Source organism: Schistocerca piceifrons, chromosome 2 (assembly GCF_021461385.2).
Source record: "Schistocerca piceifrons isolate TAMUIC-IGC-003096 chromosome 2, iqSchPice1.1, whole genome shotgun sequence".
Taxonomy (NCBI): Eukaryota; Metazoa; Arthropoda; class Insecta; order Orthoptera; family Acrididae; genus Schistocerca; species Schistocerca piceifrons.
Window position 1 is genome coordinate 37,101,145 of NC_060139.1, and position 18,152 is coordinate 37,119,296.

The following is an 18,152-nucleotide window of genomic DNA, read 5'->3' on the forward strand; positions in this document are numbered from 1 at the left end:
TCCCACCAGTCTTAAAAATGGCCATTCCACCCTGCCATCGCAAACCCAGAGCACTCTCTAGTCTATGACGTGTCACTGCAGTCTATGGTGGCAGTGAACTTGAACTGAAAGTGATTTGTGTTATTGGTAACAGTACAATATTTTTGTTAGTGGCTAGCTTCATAATGGGAAAAAAAAGGTATTCATATGATTTGAGCTATAAACTGAAAGTAATAGCATACGCAGAAGAAGATGGAAACACAGCAGCTGAGTGGTATTTTGGCCCTCCACAAACAGAAAAAACCATTTGCAATTAGTGGGATAGTGAAGAATAACTGAAAAAATTGAGATACACTAAATGTGCAGATAGAGGACTGAATGCTAAGTGGCCAACACTAGAAGATATCATACTGAAATGGATTCAAGGACACCATCAAAGTGGCACTGAAATTAATACAAAAACAATTCAAATACTTACTTTTAAGCTAATGCTACAGTGGAAATTAACAGACTTTAAGGCTGGAGTTGGTTGGTGCTACAGATCTTTGAAGTGTCATGGACTTAGCATTTGAACCAAAACCAAAATATCTCAGAAAATACCACCAGAATATGAAGAGAAAATATTAGCTTTCCATCACTTTATTATTCAACATCAAAAGAAAACCAGAGTAAAACTAAGGCAAATAGTAAATAGGTACAAAATTCCTCTGACATTTGATGTGCCAAGTAACAGAACCATTGTCATGGAAGGTGCTAAAACTGCAACTATAAAGACAAACGGACCTGAAAAAATGCCCTGCACTGTTGCCCTTTTGTGTTGTGCTGACAGTACTGTACTTAATCCAATGATCATTTTCAAGTGCAAAGAAATGCCAAAACCTTTTGATGTACTGCCAAGCGTTGTTCATGTAAATGACAAAGGTTGGATGGACGAGGCTGGTATGAAATTTTGGTTTAACAGAGTGGGGGATTGAAGGAAAGATATTTTATTGAAGAAGAGTTGTCTTCTTGTGCTAGATCAGCTTAGTAGGCATCTGAAAAATTCTCTGAAAGAGAAACTGAGACAGGGAAGTACAGAGATTGTTACTATTCTGGGAGGACTTATTTCATAATTGCATCCTGTTGACGTCTCAATAAATAAACCAATTAAAGTGTATATGAGAGAGGAATGGAACAAATGAGTAATGAATGAAATCCAACAGGAATTCACAACATATAATCAAACAAGAGTGTCAGTGGCTAAAATTGTCATGGTCTAGAGTGACAGAAGATATTATTGTTAAATCTTTCAAGAAGCACAGCATAAGTAACATACTTGATTGGAGTGAAGGCCATCTTATATATGAAGAGGACAATGATGTCAATGAAGAGGAAGAAGAAGATGAAGAACGTCAGTTTGGTTTTATAAACTAAGAATTTTTTATTTACTTTGGCTTTGCAATATAACAAAAAAATGGTAAAAATGTTACTTTTTAAAAAACTGCTTAAAAATTAAGGTTCATCTTATGGCCCACAGAATCCTATAGTCCATGTTAAGTGTCCTGAAATACAGGGTGTCCCAAAAATAATGACCCAATTTTAAATAGAATTATTTATTAGGAAGAAGGGCTTAACACCAACAAATTGCATACTATATTACTCAGAAAAGACAGAAGTTTAAAAAAATCCATCATAAATGTTCAATATGTCCTCCACTGCTGCACGGACGACACCTAGCCAATAGCCAAATTCATCCCAAACTGAGCGTAAGGTGTCTTCTGTCACTGAAACTACAGCAGCTGATATTCTGGTTCTTAGTTCTTCAGTGTCACAGGAAGAAATCATATGGTGTTAAGTCAGGTGACCTAGGAGGCCAAGAGTGTAAAGCCTGGTCTCGCGGTCCTGTATGCCCTATTCAATGTTGAGGCATGTTGGCATTGAGGAAACTGCGCAGAGCGGTGGTGCTCCATATTGCTGTTAGATGAAATTGTCAGAGTCAAGTTGAGGGAATAACCAGTTCAGTAGCATTGCAAGATATGATTGTCCTGTTACAGTTTCTTCCTCAAAAAAGTAGTGTCCATAAACCTTGGTTTGTGAAACAGCACAAAAAACATTAACTTTTGGTAAATCACATTTATGTTCAATTGTTTCATGAGGATTTACAAGCCCCCATATATGCACATAATGATGGTGAACCTTACAGCTAATATGGAAAGTTGCCTCATTGCTGAATATCAACCATGACATAAAAGTGTCATCTTCCATGTCCTCTACAATAGCATTGCTAAAGCCCACTCGCTTCACTTTGTCTGTATCTTGAAGAGCTTGTACCAATTGTAATTGGTATGGTTTGAGGGCTAAATGATGCCGTAACTCATGCAACACTGTCATGTGTGGTAACACAAGTTCTCGGCTAGCATGACTTGCGGGGCTCCACTCAAATGCTCGTCGGATTTGTTCCACTGTTTGTACAGGAACACATGGCCGGGTAGGACTTTTGCCTTTACAGAGGCACCGTGTTTCTTCAAACTGTTTATACCACTGTCAAATGTTCTTTGGTGATGGTGGTTCAGCACAAAATCGAATATGAAATGCCTGCTGAACTGCAATCACTGATTGAGTATGAGTGAATTCAATAACACAATACGCCTACTGTTGTGTGGATGCCATATTGCATGAGACTGGCTGCATGCTCCAGGTCAGGGCTCGTAGCGACATCCTGCAGATTTTTTCTGAAACTCTAGACCATGCCAATTACATCTAGTGCTGTTTCTGTTACCTAGTGACATTTGTCTCAGTATTATTACAAGTTAAAAATGGGTCATTATTTTAGGGATACCCTGTATATGTTATAGACATAAAAATCAAATACTTGAAAATGACATAAAAGGCTGAAACCTCTGTTGTACTTAAATAAACGATAAAACACTCATACGGTGGTTGTCATGTACAATAAATATTACTTAAGTTTGACTATGCAGATGTGTCAAAACTCCAAATCCTCTGCATATACAAATAATATGAATATAGCTTTGTGTAGTCTTTCTCACAATTTATCACATGTGGAGATTTAAGATGTAAGTAGTTAATCAAATAATTATTTATTTTAGAGAGTACCATCAAAATTAGCTCCATGAGGTATTGAACATAATATTTTATGATGTTTCCATTGTGTGTGTGTGTATATATATATATATATATATATATATATATATATATATATATAAAAAAAACAAAGATGAGGTGACTTACCGAACAAAAGCGCTGGCAGGTCGATAGATACACAAACAAACACAAACATACACACAAAATTCAAGCTTTCGCAACAAACTGTTGCCTCATCAGGAAAGAGGGAAGGAGAGGGGAAGACGAAAGGAAGTGGATTTCTGCTTGTGTCTGTATGTGTGGATGGATATGTGCGTGTGTGCGAGTGTATACCTGTCCTTTTTTCCCCCTAAGGTAAGTCTTTCCGCTCCCGGGATTGGAATTACTCCTTACCCTCTCCCTTAAAACCCACTTCCTTTTGTCTTCCCCTCTCCTTCCCTCTTTCCTGATGAGGCAACAGTTTGTTGCGAAAGCTTGATCTCTGCCCAAACTCTTTGTCTTTAAATATGTCTGCTTGTGTCTGTATATGTGTGGATGGATATGTGTGTGTATGTGTGTGTGTGTGTGTGTGTGCGAGTGTATACCCGTCCTTTTTTCCCCCTAAGGTAAGTCTTTCCACTCCCGGGATTGGAATGACTCCTTACCCTCTCCCTTAAAACCCACATCCTTTCCCTCTCCTTCCCTCTTTCCTGATGAGGCAACAGTTTGTTGCGAAATCTTGAATTTTGTGTGTATGTTTGTGTGTCTATCGACCTGCCAGCGCTTTCGTTCGGTAAGTCACCTCATCTTTGTTTTATATATATGCAAAATATGTATTTTCATTCAGACAAATCAGTCAGAATCAAGTCTAATGCCACATGGGTAAGAGGGCAGAAAGATGAATATATTAATTTATTTATTGACAGAATATCTTATGTTAACTGGGACTTTGTATACAACACACAACCTGGAAAGGGTGCTGGTGAAATGGTGTTTAACAAATTCCTGGAAATACTCATAGATTTATGGTACTCCTGCTCACCATTAATCAAAAGTAGCCCTAAGCATAAACAGAAAAACAAACAGCTAAAATGGTATACAGATGAGCTAGCTCTCACTAGGGAGGAGATGCTCAGACTGTACAGAATATATAAAAATTATTGTAAACAAGGACCTGAGCTAGATAATACTTCTTATAGAGCCTATCTAAAATGTAAAAAAAATCTACAAAGACAAACTGTCCTTGGCCAAAAGGCAAGCATGTGAACATTACATTGAAAGTGCTCCCAACAAATGTAAAGCAGCATGGGATATCATCAACCAATATAATTCACAAACCCATACACAAGAACCAATGCTGGTCCCAGAAGAAGTAAATAATTACTTCCTAACCTCAGTGAGTGAGCTGAAAAACAAAATCAAGCAAAATGGCACTTGTGCACTAGATGACACAACAATCATTTGCACAGCTGACACAAAGGAGGAGCTTGAGAAGGAAGCACTCCTGACTATTGAAAATGCAAATAAATATTTAACACAAAACAACCTGTTTATGAATCAGTTTAAAACAATGAATGTAGTATTTCAGACCAAGCATAGTGAAAATTATAATATAAATGTTAACATAAATGGAAAGACTATTAAAGAAGTAACCAGCACAAATTTTCTAGGAACTATAATAGACAAACATTTGGCATGGGGGGAGCACATAGATGCACTGTGTAAACAGATAAACAAACAGATCTTCATCATGCATAAAACAGCTAAGACTGTGGATGATAAAGTCCTCAGATCAATGTATTATGGACTTGTCTTCCCACATTTGTCTTATTCAGTTCATATATGGGGAAATGCACAAGCTGGCTACCTAAAAAGAATATTCACAATTCAGAAAAGGGCAGTGAGATGCATTGCAAAAATAACACCAAGACAGACCTGTAGGCAAGCTTTTGTACACTATAATATTATGACAGTATATTCACTGTATATATACCAAAGCATAATGGTGGTAAGGTCAAGTGATAAACACCTCCTAAATAAAGATGTACACAAACACGGTACAAGAGGAAATGAAAATTACTACATGATAAACAGAAATCTAAAACTGTCTATGACTGCCCCAGAAGAAGCAGGCAAAAGGTTTTTTTAATAAACTCCCCAAAATCATTAAAAAAGAAACAGATCTAAAATGTTTTAAAAATCATTTGAAACTATATCTCACAGAGAAATCTATATACAGTTTGAGTGAATACTAAGATAGTGTTTAAATATATCATTACTGAAATGTACCTGTAAAAATTATCATTTCTGTATGTTTTTTTGATTTGTGTGTACGTATAATGTGAAACATGTAAAACCTTTGTATGATTATGGACTATTTCTGCTTAATCATTTGTTTCATTTATATATATATTGAAATCAAGTTTGATGTTAATAGGCTATTGTATGACACACCCAATACTCTCAGCTGGATTTTCAGCTGGAGTCCATGGGCAAAGAATAAATAAATAAATAAATAAATAAATCATCTTGGTGCCATGCCCCATAGTATGCATACTTTCCACTGGAATGTTGTCACCCCAGAGGATATTGTAAAAGCTGTGGCAAGGTTCACCAATTCCAAAAGTATGGACTGTTATTGGTTTTCTAACTATGTAATGAAAAAAATAATACACCTTATCTGTCAACCTCTTTATTTCATTTTTAATATATGTTTAGAATCTGGAGTTTTCCCAGATGCACTCAAAACTGCTAAAGTAATACCAGCCTTTAAAAAGGGAGATAAGCATCTGCCCCAAAACTATCGACCAGTGTCTATTGTCCCAATTTTCTCTAAAGATTTTGAATATGTAATGTACAGTCAACTAAATAACCATTTTGATAAGCACGATCTCCTCTCCAACAGACAGTTTGCATATCAGCATGGTAAAAACACCACTACTGCTGTCACTGAAGTTGTTAACCAAGTGTTAACTGCATTCGAAAATAAGGATCTAGTATCAGTCGTACTGTGCAATCTTAGCAAAGCCTTTGACTGCATACCATCTAACACCCTACTTGCAAAACTGGAATTTTATGGCATACACAAACCATCTTTGGATGTAATCGAATCATACTTAAGTAACAGGAGACAGTATGTATCAATTAAAAATAGATGCTCCTCACTGAAGGAAGTTCAGACTGGAGTGCCTCAGGGCTCGGTCCTAGGTCCTTTTCTGTTTATCATTGCAGTTAATGACTTACCTTACCATGTAGGAGCAAATTCAGTTGTGTGTTATGCAGATGATACAACGTTGCTCAATACACACCATGACACAACAGAACTGCTTCAGGCAACACAGGAAAAACTAGAACTAGTAATGGATTGGTTTTCTTCTAATGAACTCCTGTGTAATCCTGATAAAACACAAGAACTAATACTGGGTTTAACTACAGCTGTTGAAAGCAAATCAATAAAATTGTTAGGATTCCACACTGACTCAAAATTAAACTGGGAGGAACACATTAGCCATATCTGCAAGAGAATAGCAAGAGTGTGTTATCTCATCTGGAGACTGACAGATGTAGTCACTGATGAGTATCTAAAGATGGTATATTTTGGCCTCTTTCAGTCACACATTTCCTACGGCATATTGTTATGGGGACATTCTTGCTTTGTCAGTGAAATTCTGAAAATTCAAAAAAAAGTAATCAGAATAATAAGCAAAGCTAAGCCCAAGGAACACTGCCGTCCCCTCTTTATCAAGCATATGATATTAACTGTGGTGAACCTATACATCTACACAGCACTGCTTTATGTCAAAAGCAACTTAAATGAGTTCGAGACCAGAGAGAACATACATCCCCACAACACCAGAGGCAAACTGGACTTTGACATACCAAGACACAGACACACAAAGACTGCAAACCCACACAAAATAATGAGTTTAAAACTCTTCAATAAACTTCCAGCATCTGCTCGGTCACTGACCAATAATATTTTCAAGTGTAAGGTTTATGACTGGCTTCTCAAACACCCATTTTATAAGATAACAGAATATTTTGAAATAAGCATTGACATTAGTATATAAGAATATTCCTAAAAGAAAAGGAATTAAATTGTAAAAACTTTACTGTAAAGTTATTGTTAATTGTATATTTAATGTTTAGACCTATTCCACTGTAAGTGGAATGGTGAATAAACTGAATTAATGAAATGTCACAAAATGACTGGTGAGGAGAGGAATTCCCGCCAACATGTTAACTGTAGGCCTAATTTCCTGTAAATTTGAATGGTGGGCAATTTTCTTAAATTTTCATAGTTACATTGGAACTTGGTGTGAGAGTATTTAAAGATAAATGATGGAAAGCTTGTGATATGTTGCATGTTCTCACATGGTGAGGTAGGACTGTGTCAGTTTCTATGACATTCAGCTGATAGATTCTTGGGTCATGACTCAGCCACAGCAGTTTCGTACTTTAACATTTTACAAGTAACTGTCTCTGGGCACTAGCTTTGATCTTGTTTGGTTTTTATATAACAGAATTTTTATTGCGATCCAATTTTTAAACAACTAATGACTGATAGAATTAGAAATATTTGTGCTGTTTTTGATGATAACTCTAGTGTGTTTTAAATATTGACTTTTATCTCACAATCTTTGCCCAAATTTAAACAGATTGAGTGGTTTGCTTTCTCAAAGATTTGCCCTTCATTGCTGGTGATGGACCTGAGTCAAGTCCATATCTAGAGGTTATATGTACACTCTCTGCTAACATCTATGGTAGGTGTCTCCCTGGTGACTGTTGCTGTAGCTCATCAGTTGTTTTGTGCAGCAGTCATTCATTGCAGCATTGGAATCCAGGATCCATTTATCTTGAGGATTTCTTCTTTTTGTTAAGTCTGTTGCCCAGTCTATGAATTTCAATGGGTTCTCTGAACAAACAGGTCTAAGTGTTATACACTGTGAGAGCCTGCATGTCAGCAAATTTTATTTCTTGGTTAGTGTCATGTGGCACTTACTCTACCATGACTAATTTCCCTCCAGCTGTCCCAATCTGCAGTACTGATTATGTTTGATGATCCTGGTGTTGGTGGATTGTCCAGTCATTCCACCACAGACTTTTCCACATGTACATGGTACGCAATGAACTCTCAACATTGCAAGGGGGTCTCTTTTGTCACCTGCCAACCTGAGATGCTCTCTAATCTTCATTGTTGTTTTGTATCTGTCACCCTGACATGTCATAGCAATGGGTATTAGGTTTCATAACACTTCTTACATAACTGCTGACGTACCCATTGTTCATTGTAACACATTCCAGATGTTTCATGTTGCATGCCAGATATTACAGCACACATATTCATCTTGCATCAGTTATGGCCATATTAATCATACCTTTTTCCTGGCTTTAGTGATGATTTGGTAGTTTGTGCAGGTATAAGTGATAAGAATACGACCAGGTGAAATGTGTATTTTCATTTTTTACTGCCAGTGCAGCACTGGTGATCACCATTTCTCTTAACCAGCACATTTAGAAAGAGTAGCTATTGATCCTCTTTTACCTCCAGAGTACATTTAATGTCAGAAGGAAGGTTGTTCAAGTGTCTTAGGAAATCATCGAGCTGTTGAGCTGTACATCACTACAGCTTCGCACAACTCAGGTATCATGACTGTACCTATACCACACCTTTGGTTTGAAAGGTGAGAAGTCCAGCAGCACCTGCTACTCAAAATGTTCCATGAAGAAATTTGCAACTACTGCACTGAGTGGACTACACCGTGTGATGCCTTCCAGTTGTTTGTAGAAATTGCCATTCCACATGAAGTATCTCATGGTAAAATGCACATGAAACACCTTGGTGATGTCCTGTGCAAAATCACACTGAGTAACCTGGAGAGTAATTGACTGGCACTTTTAGTAAACAAAGAAACAACATCAAAGCTGACCTGGCCCAAGTTTTAGTCTCTTCAACTTCTCAATGAAATATGTTTTTTATGTACATGTTGGATTTTTTTCGTGTGCAGATGAAACAGACAGACCAAGCGTTTCAACAGTTTATATATCAATGAACCTTGAGCACTTAGTATCAGTCTTAATGGTTTGATCAATGAAAGATGGAAGTACAAAACTGTTCAGGAAAGACAGGAATGCAGCATTACAAACCATTTAGGAATGAAATAGATGGGAAGTCCAGTGCAGCCAAGATGAAATGGCTGCAGGAAAAATGAGAAGAAACTGAAAAAGAAATGATCATTGGAAGGACTGACTAGGCTTATACAAAAGTCAAAACAACCTTCAATGACATTAAAACCAAGGGCAGTAACATTTAAGAGTGCAATGGGAAGAACGAGAAGATAGATACAAAGAGTGCACTGAACCCTCTGTGAATGGGAGGACTTGCCTGACGACATGTTAGAAGAAGAAATTAGAGTTGACAAGGAAGGCATAAGGGACCCAGCATTGGAGTTAGAATTTAAAAGAGCTCTGGAAGACTTGAGAGCAATTAAGATAGAAAGGATAGATAACATTCCATTGAAATTTCTAAAATAATTGGCAAAGTTGCAAACAAATGACTATTTAAGTTAGCAAGTAGAATCTATGAGATTGGTGACATGCAATCAGACTTTCAGAATAATATCATCCACACCGTTTCAAAGATAGCAAGAGTAGATAAGTGTGAGAACTATCACCAGTCAGCTTAACAGCTAATGCATACAGGCAACTGACATCAATAATATACAGAAGAGTGGAGAAGGAAATTGAGGATCTGTTAGATCACAATCAGTTTGGCTTCGGGAAAAGTAAGACCACAGAAAGGCAGTTCTGATGTTGCACTTGATAATGGAAGAAAGACTGAAGAAAAAAATCTCAACCTACAAAAAGTGTTCAACAATGTAAAATGGTGCAAGATGTTCAAAATTATGAGAAAATAGGAGTTAACTGTGGGGAAAGATAGATAATACACAACATGCACAAGAACCAAGAGAGAGCAATAAAACTGGAAGGCCAATAGTGAAGTTCTGGGATTAGAATGGATGTAAGACAGGGATGCAATTTTTCACCCCTACTGTTCAATCCATACCTCGAAGAAGCAAAGGTGGGAATAGAAGAAAGTTTCAAGTGTGGGATTAATGAAAGGATATCAATGATAAGATTCAATGATGACACTGCTGCCCTCAGTGGAAGTGAAGAAGAATTATAGGGCCTGTTGAATGAAATGAACAATTTTTTAGCACATGGAATGAGAATAAATTGAGAAAAAGACAAAATAAATGAGAATAATGAAAACTTAACATCAAAACTGGTGATCATGAAGTAGACTAAGTTAAGGAATTCTACTACAATGGCAGGAAAATGATACAGAATGGATAAAGCAAGAAGTACATAAAAAGTAGACTTGCACTTTCAAAGAGGGTACTTCTGGTCAAGAGAAGTCTGGTAGTAGGAATTAATTTGAGGAAGAAATTTCAGGGAATGTATGTTATGGGCACAGCATTGTATAGTGGTGAATAGTGGACAGACGGAAAACCAAAACAGAAGGGAATCGAAGCATCTGAGATGTGGTGCTACAGAAGAGAATTAGATGGACTAATGAGATAAGGAATGAAGATATTTTCTGCATAATCATTGAAGAGAGGAGCATATGGAAAACTGTCAAGAAGGAACAGGATGGTGGGACATATATTAAGACATCAGGGAGTAACCTCCATGGTAATAGAGGGAGCTGAAAAGGGTAGAAGAAGACAGAGGTTTGAGTACGTCCAACTACTAAATGAGGATGTGGCTTGCAAGTGCTACTCTGAGATGAAGAGGCTGCAGCATGAGGTATTCACGGCAGGTCACATAAAAGGATAGCCACTTCAGTGGACAGACAGTTTGTCTCAGGTCAGCGATCATTCACTTATGTTGACAACTGTACACGACGTGTCAGTAATTGACTTGTCAATTTGTTCTTTCCCTTTCAAATTTTCTCTTCAGTCGTTCAGTTCAACAGTCGAGCTAATACTGTGTGCTTCTGTCAGTGATGCAGAAGATTTTGTCCCAATCAGCTCAGTGCATAATGTCACTGAGGTGATAGAAAATGTCCATAAGTTTCTAAGTCTCTCCCTGTTGTATAAATTCACTCATAAACAAAGCTTTTTCCATCCTGTCATAAATACAACAAATTGGGTCAGGTGGAGAAATTGGTCATGGAGGAGCACACACTGTATGGGACAAAACACTTGATAAAATATGCTGACATGTAGGGTCTCACTGTGATTCAGAGAAGGCACTGAAATACATAAACGTGAAATTAGTTTTAACAAGAATGAAAAAAGAATCAAGAAAAATGGAACCTGGATTCCCATTCTGCAACAAATAACAATTTCAAGCAAAAATGGAAGAAGTACACTAACAATAAACAAGGGCATGCCTCTCACAGAAATTAACACAGAAAATACACATAACATGCAGCCATGGACTAGACTCCAATCCACCACTAGCAATGGAAGGTGAATGATTGACAGTGCCAACCACTTGTGGTGATGAAATATCAGAGAAATCATTAGACAAAAATAGACCAAAGATTCCAATATGAAAACCAACAGACAGTATGTCAACCAACAAAAGGCTACAAAAGCCCCAACAAGTTTGTGGTTTAACTGTTTTGCCTTTTCTCACAAGGAATGTACACTAATTCTATGAGATTTGGGACTGTATTTTGGCATATTAACTGTTTGACTTTTGGATCATTAAGATATTTCAGGACTCGCCATTAATGCTCCATTTAAAAGGACAGTAGTTTAAGAGGGTATGCTGTTGGTTGTTCATTATACATGCAAGCCTTACTGCACTTCTAATATCTTCCATGTTAAGATACAACTTTACTTGAAGCTAGCATTTAAGGCATTGTAAGACCATTATTTATAAGTTTCAATGTACCAAATGCAAAATGCCCCAACTTAAGATTTATTTAATTTTATGATCGTGTGTGAAATATGTTTTATTTTCAGCCAGAGCAACAGTTGGGCACGTATGTAAGACAGTGCAACCTACCCTTAAGATTATGTAAATGAGCTACAGTAATTTAGGGTCATACATTTACTTAACTGGTGCTACCTAATTGCTGGTTGTTAATGGTAGCAAGAGGCATCAAGGTAGCAAGGCTACACAAATCTGGGACTTTACAAGTTTTCGGTTACTATTATTAATGGTGATGTAAGAGAAAAGCATTTCACTGACTTTGTTTATACTAATATGGCAGCATGTGGCCATCTTAAAGAGCTCCTGGTAAAGCTACAGACTACTGTTTTTGTTGTCATTTTGCTACTAAACCATAAGAAATTTGTCTAAGATCATAAACTGTGCCAAGGAAAATAATTATCTTTGTAAGAAAGGAGCCTTATTCTAACAGCAGCATGATTCTGTTAGATGAATTTTCAGAGTCAGGCTCATATTCATATGTAATGTAGGAAAGTGACTTATGAGGTATTGTTTTAATCTAATATTTAAGGATTCTTGGCATCTACTGCTTCCCATTTTCTGTAGTCAGCAAATATATTACTGAACTGAAGGAGCAGTAAGATACTTTGGTACTAACAAGCGTTAATATTAATTTTTCCTGTAGCATAACAGTTATACAAATTCTTTTGCATTTGTGCTTGTATATGACAGTCATGTACATCACAGTCTACAGCTTACAAAGAAAACAAATGATGTTAATGTTACGCTGCACACCTCAGATAACCAACCATCAGTGTTAACCAGAATTTACATCTTCTCCAAATCCAAATATTTGGTTAACATTTTTTGAATACTTTGGATTTCCAATTTCTGTGTGTTGTCTGCTAGCAACATGACATTTGCCCCATAATATGAAATTACATTCTCACCCTTAGACTGGGAAGCAAAATCTTTAGAGAAATAACTTTTAGTTTTATTAAAGCAGTTGTGAATTTCACAGTTCTTCCTAAATTCACCCTTATTATTAGCCACAAACATCTTCAGGGAGTAAATGTATTGGTGTGTGAGTGTAAGAACCCTGTCTTTCTGAAGCCTATTCACACTACATCGCAAATAAGATCTATCCAATCATTTTTGCCTGCTGGTCCAGATTTTACAATAACTTCTTTTATTTTTCAATATTTATATTTGTTCTTTTTCATATATCTTTTGTACCTTTCTGCCTTACAAGAAAGGAACTAGTTTTAATTCCCAATAATCTGATAATGACTGCACATTATAAATGTGCATGTTCCCTTAACCCTATTGTGGATACCTCTTTTTCAGTTATTAGTAAACAGTGGTTGCTTAGTGGAATTCCTTTTCAGTCTCTGTGAAGTATCACAATGATGTACATCATAGCGCATCAGAAGATAAATTCTGCTGTTACATACAAACATCATTATAGAGTAAATGCTCTAATAAATAAGTGTACAAATTCTAAAGAAATATTTGAGTACTGTTGTTACTTTTTCATTAATTTTCTTAAACTGTAAAATTTGAAATTGAGGTAGGCAGAGTGATACGCCACAGAGACTGAAAAGAATGCTGTGAAGTGAGCACTGTTCACTAATAACTGAGAAAGAAGTAACCAGAATATGGCAAGGTACACATGCACATATAAAGTGTGTAGCAAATGTCAAATTATTGGGTATTAAAACTAGTCCTTTGTTATAAGACAGAAAGGTGTAAAAGTTACATGACAAAGTAGAAGATATAAATGTATAAAAATAAGAGAAGAAGTTAATTTAAAACCTGGAACAATAGACAAATATGATTGACTAGATCTTATTTCTGATGCAGTGTGAATAGGCAGTTGCTACAAGAGATACAAAAATAACACACTGGCCTTGCTTTGCTGCTCAAAGTTCAGACTGACTTTCTGTAACCTAGTGCTGTGAGGTCCTTGTGTTACAGGATCTGTAAATAAGCATAAATTTCTGGGACTGCAATTCAGCAGGTGGACTGGAATGAGGGATCATGTTGAGTGGGGTGGACAGAGGGAGAAAGAGGCAGGAAGCAGGAGGGGGGTTGGGGTCAGGCAGCTAGCAGCTTGGAGAGAGGCAACAGGTGTGCTGGATAGAAATGTCGGAGTGTGGGGTGTTAGGTGTACAGGCTAGGCACGAGACACAAGTATATCCGAACCAGCGAGTTCATGTACAACATGTGGCATAGAGGTATGGATTGGAACTGGGTGACAGGAGAGAGAAAAGGGAAGCTATTGGGTAGAGCATCTGGGGACAGTGGGTTTACAGAGATTGACGTTGAGAAGATTATTGGAGTGCAGCACATTCTTCTCTCCTGTAAATATCACTCTCTGATTCTCTGTTAATCCAATGTTCCCCTCCTCTGTCCTGTCACCCCCTCCCCCAATCCATGTCTCCACATTGTCTTCACTGTGCACCGCACAAACTCATTGGCCCAGGTGCCTTGTGTCACATGCCTAGCTTGTGCATCTTCCAGCCCTCGCTCCTGTGTCCCTATCCTGCACACCTGCTGCCTCCTTCCAACCTGCTACCTGCCTGTCGTCAACTCATCCTTCCGCTTCCCACCTCTTTCTCCCTCTGCCCATCCCACCCAACACAATTCCTCACCCAGTTCACCTACCAAACAGCAATCCCAGCATTGTGGTCCATCTGGCAAAATACAGGTGCACAGGTGTGTGTGTGTGTGTGTGTGTGTGTGTGTGTGTGTGTGTGTGTGTGTTTGAGAGAGACAGAGAGAGAGAGAGAGAGAGAGAGAGAGAGAGAGAGAGATTATTTTATGAGCAGAACTTACCAATTAGAGGTGGCAATGTGTCAATCACAATTGTCTGCATCTTCACATTTGTAACAAGAACAAAGATAAGTGTAGCAATTGCAAGAATCTGAAACAAATAAATAGACAATAGTATTATGCTTACAAACCAACAAATTAAAAACAGCAAAACTTCAAATGATATTTAAAGATGATGCATCAAATTATATAATTATTTTCTACAACAGCTGTGGTTGTCAATGTAAAATTAATACATGCATTATCTGCCACAAATGAATAAACAAATAGCCATCAGAGAATGTAGCAAAAAGAGGAAGATATTCTTGCGCACATGATTTACTCCTCCCCCTTTTTCTGTGCACTGCAGCTCTTGTCAGCCATTGACTTACTCAACAATCTGCTTTAATCTATTGCATTAAAAGCCAGTGTTTCACCGATCAAGTCAAAGCCAGTGTTTCACCGATCAAGTCAAAAAACTGAACAATGGAAATTCTGGGTGGAATAATAACAAAATGGAAAGGACAGATTGCTACTCACCTCACAGAAGAGGCATTGAGCTACAGACAGATACAATGGAAAAGAATAGTAGGAATATTCAGCTTTTGGACTAAGTCCTTCATCACACATGGAAACACACACATTCACACAATCACAACTCACACACACATGGCCACTGTTGTCTCCAGACACTAAGGCCTGGATGGAGCTGTGCCTGAGGTGAGCAGCAGTCTTAGCTGGGATGGGTAGTGGGGATACAGAACAGGTGTGGGGCAGGGAGGGGGAGGGATAGCAGAACAGAGATGGAGAAAGGTGCTAGTGCTGCCTATGGGAACATGCAGGGACATGGTATGGACAGGATAGGGCTGCTAGAGTTGAGGTGGCGTAAGCAGATCCCTGACAGCTTGTAGTGCTGTTGCCAGCTTTCAACTCCGAACAGCTATTCCTGCAGCAGAAACAGTAGCTGTCTACATAGCTGTGACAATACTAAGGTGTTCCCATGAAGAAATTTGCAAAATCGCATTACATTATTGACTGAGGTAGACCCACGATGCTGTCACACCCAGCCCAAAGCAACTGTCAGGAATCAATTTACACTGTCTCAACTATAGCTGCAACACTGGGAGGCTGTGCAGGGTGGGGGGAAGGGGGGGGGGGGGGGACATAGAGAAGGGATAGGACTGTGCAGGCAGGTTGGCATGATAAAAGTGGGAGCTGGAAAGGGAATAAGCAGACAGATGATAGCAAGTAGTAAAGGTTGTTACCAAGGGAGTTACAGGAATGAAGGCTATTTTACAGGGAGAGTACCTATCTGCACAATTCAGAAAAGATGGTGTCGGTAGAAAGAATACACACAGCAGAAGCTGTGAAGCAGTTGTTAGAGGGAAACACATTGTGTTGGGTGGCAGACTCAACAATTGAGTGGTCCACCTGTCTTTTGGCCACAGTTTGGTGCAATTCATGTGGACAGACAGCTGTCAGAGGTCATGCCCACATAGAATGTGACACAGTGATTGCAGCTAAGTTGGTTTACCATGAGGGTGCTTTCCCAGGTGGCTCTGTCGTTCATGGAGTAGGAGATGCCTGTGACAGGACTGGAGTAGGTGGTAGTGGTAGGATGTATGGAACAGTTCCTGCATCTAGGACAACTGTAGGGGTATGAGCCTTGAGGCAAGGGGTTGGGAGCAGGAGTGGAGTAGGGGCAGACAAAGACCTGCATATGTTGGGTGGGTAGGTGGAATACCACTGTGAGAGGGGTAACGAGGCTATTTCTCACTTCAAGGCACAATGATAGATAGTCAAAACCCTGGGGAGAAAGTGATTCATTTACTCCAGACCTGTGTGGTACAGAATCATGAGAGAATCACTCCTTAGTGGCTGGAAAGTGCTTATGTGGAGGATCGTAGATGTCTGGGAAGACAAGGCACATGAGATCTGTTTCTGGACAAGGTTGGGAAGTGGAATATTTGAAGAGGAAATGCTCAGAACTGCAGGTGCTGACCCTGGATGGCTAGGTTGTATGGAAGGGACTTCTTCATGCAGATTTGGTGGAGCTGTCGAAGTGACAGTATTGTTGATAGTTGGTAGTTTCAATGTGGGTGGAGGTACTGATGCAGCCATCCTTGAGGTGGAGGTTGACATTGAGCAAGGTTGCCTGCTGGACTGAGGAGCACCAGGTGAAGCAAATAGGGGAGAAGGTGTTGATGTTCTGGAAAAATGTGGATAGGTAGTCCTCACCCTTCATCCAGATCATGAAGATGCCATCAATAAAATTGAACCAGGTGAGGGGTTTGGAGTTCTCTGTGGTTAGGAAGGATTCCCCTAGATGGGCTGTGAACTGGTTAGCACAGGATGGTGTTATGTTGGTGCTCATTTTTGTACCACAGATTTGTTTGTAGGTGATGAGGTAGTGTTCAGTGGCAGCAAGGCCATGGGCATTGTGGATGTTAGTGTAGAGGGAAGTGGCATCAACAGTGATGAACAGGATTCCAAGTGGTAAAGGAAGAGGAACTGTGTAGAGTTAATGGAGGAGACTGTTGGTATGAAGATAATTTATTGAAATATTTTCAACCCCCATCTTAAAGTATTATCATTTGGGGCAATGCCTCTATCCATGCAGCATGCAGGTAACTAATATTCCTGCAAAATATGCATTTAGTCACATAAATAAGCTATCAGTAAAAGATAAACAACAGATATTTGCTATAACTGAGGAAACAAGTGCATTTTTAAAAGTAGCAGTGTCCCAATAATTTTACTACATTCAATTTAGCCTGTGTAAGCAGAAATTTTATTTATTTATTTATTTATTTATTTATTCATCCGTAGACAACTTGTGTTGTATGGATGTCGTCAACTGTATACATGGAATGAGTATATACATAATAGTACTTCTGGTAGTACATATTTCTATGGTGCAACTTAATCATTTGTACACGAAACAAATACAGACCAATCTTAGTTACAAATAAATATAAATTTACAAATGTATTCTTGCATGGATTACACAAAACAAATACATACCAATCATAATTAAAGATAAATATAAATTTACAAAGGTACTCTTGCCTGAATTGAGGTGAACACATGTCATTTACAGTATTCTTTGACAGTATAGTAACATTTATTTGCTAAATAATTTTTTGCAGCTTTCCTAAAGGCATGTATTCCAGTTTCAGCTTTGATCTCCTCTGGAAGTCTATTATACATTTTTAATCCATTAAATAATAAACTATTTTGGGTTTTTGTTTTGTTTTTTCGTATGAGATGCAAATGGTGGCAGGATCTAGTCCAGTGTTGGTGTATAGATCTGTTTTGTGTGTACTGGTCAATGTGTTTCTTTATATATATCACAGTCTGAAAGATGTATTCACATGGTACTGTCAAGA

At 38.2% G+C, this 18,152-nt stretch overlaps 1 protein-coding gene across 1 annotated transcript in view; it reads right to left on the reverse strand.

Annotated features, from left to right (window-relative positions):
- Window positions 1-18,152, reverse strand: part of LOC124777273 — a 208,420-nt gene that overhangs the window by 15,840 nt on the left and 174,428 nt on the right. The window contains exon 4 of the mRNA XM_047252607.1: window positions 14,788-14,875. Within this exon, the coding sequence (XP_047108563.1) occupies window positions 14,788-14,875 (88 nt within the window). The remainder of the gene's footprint in view (window positions 1-14,787; window positions 14,876-18,152) is intronic.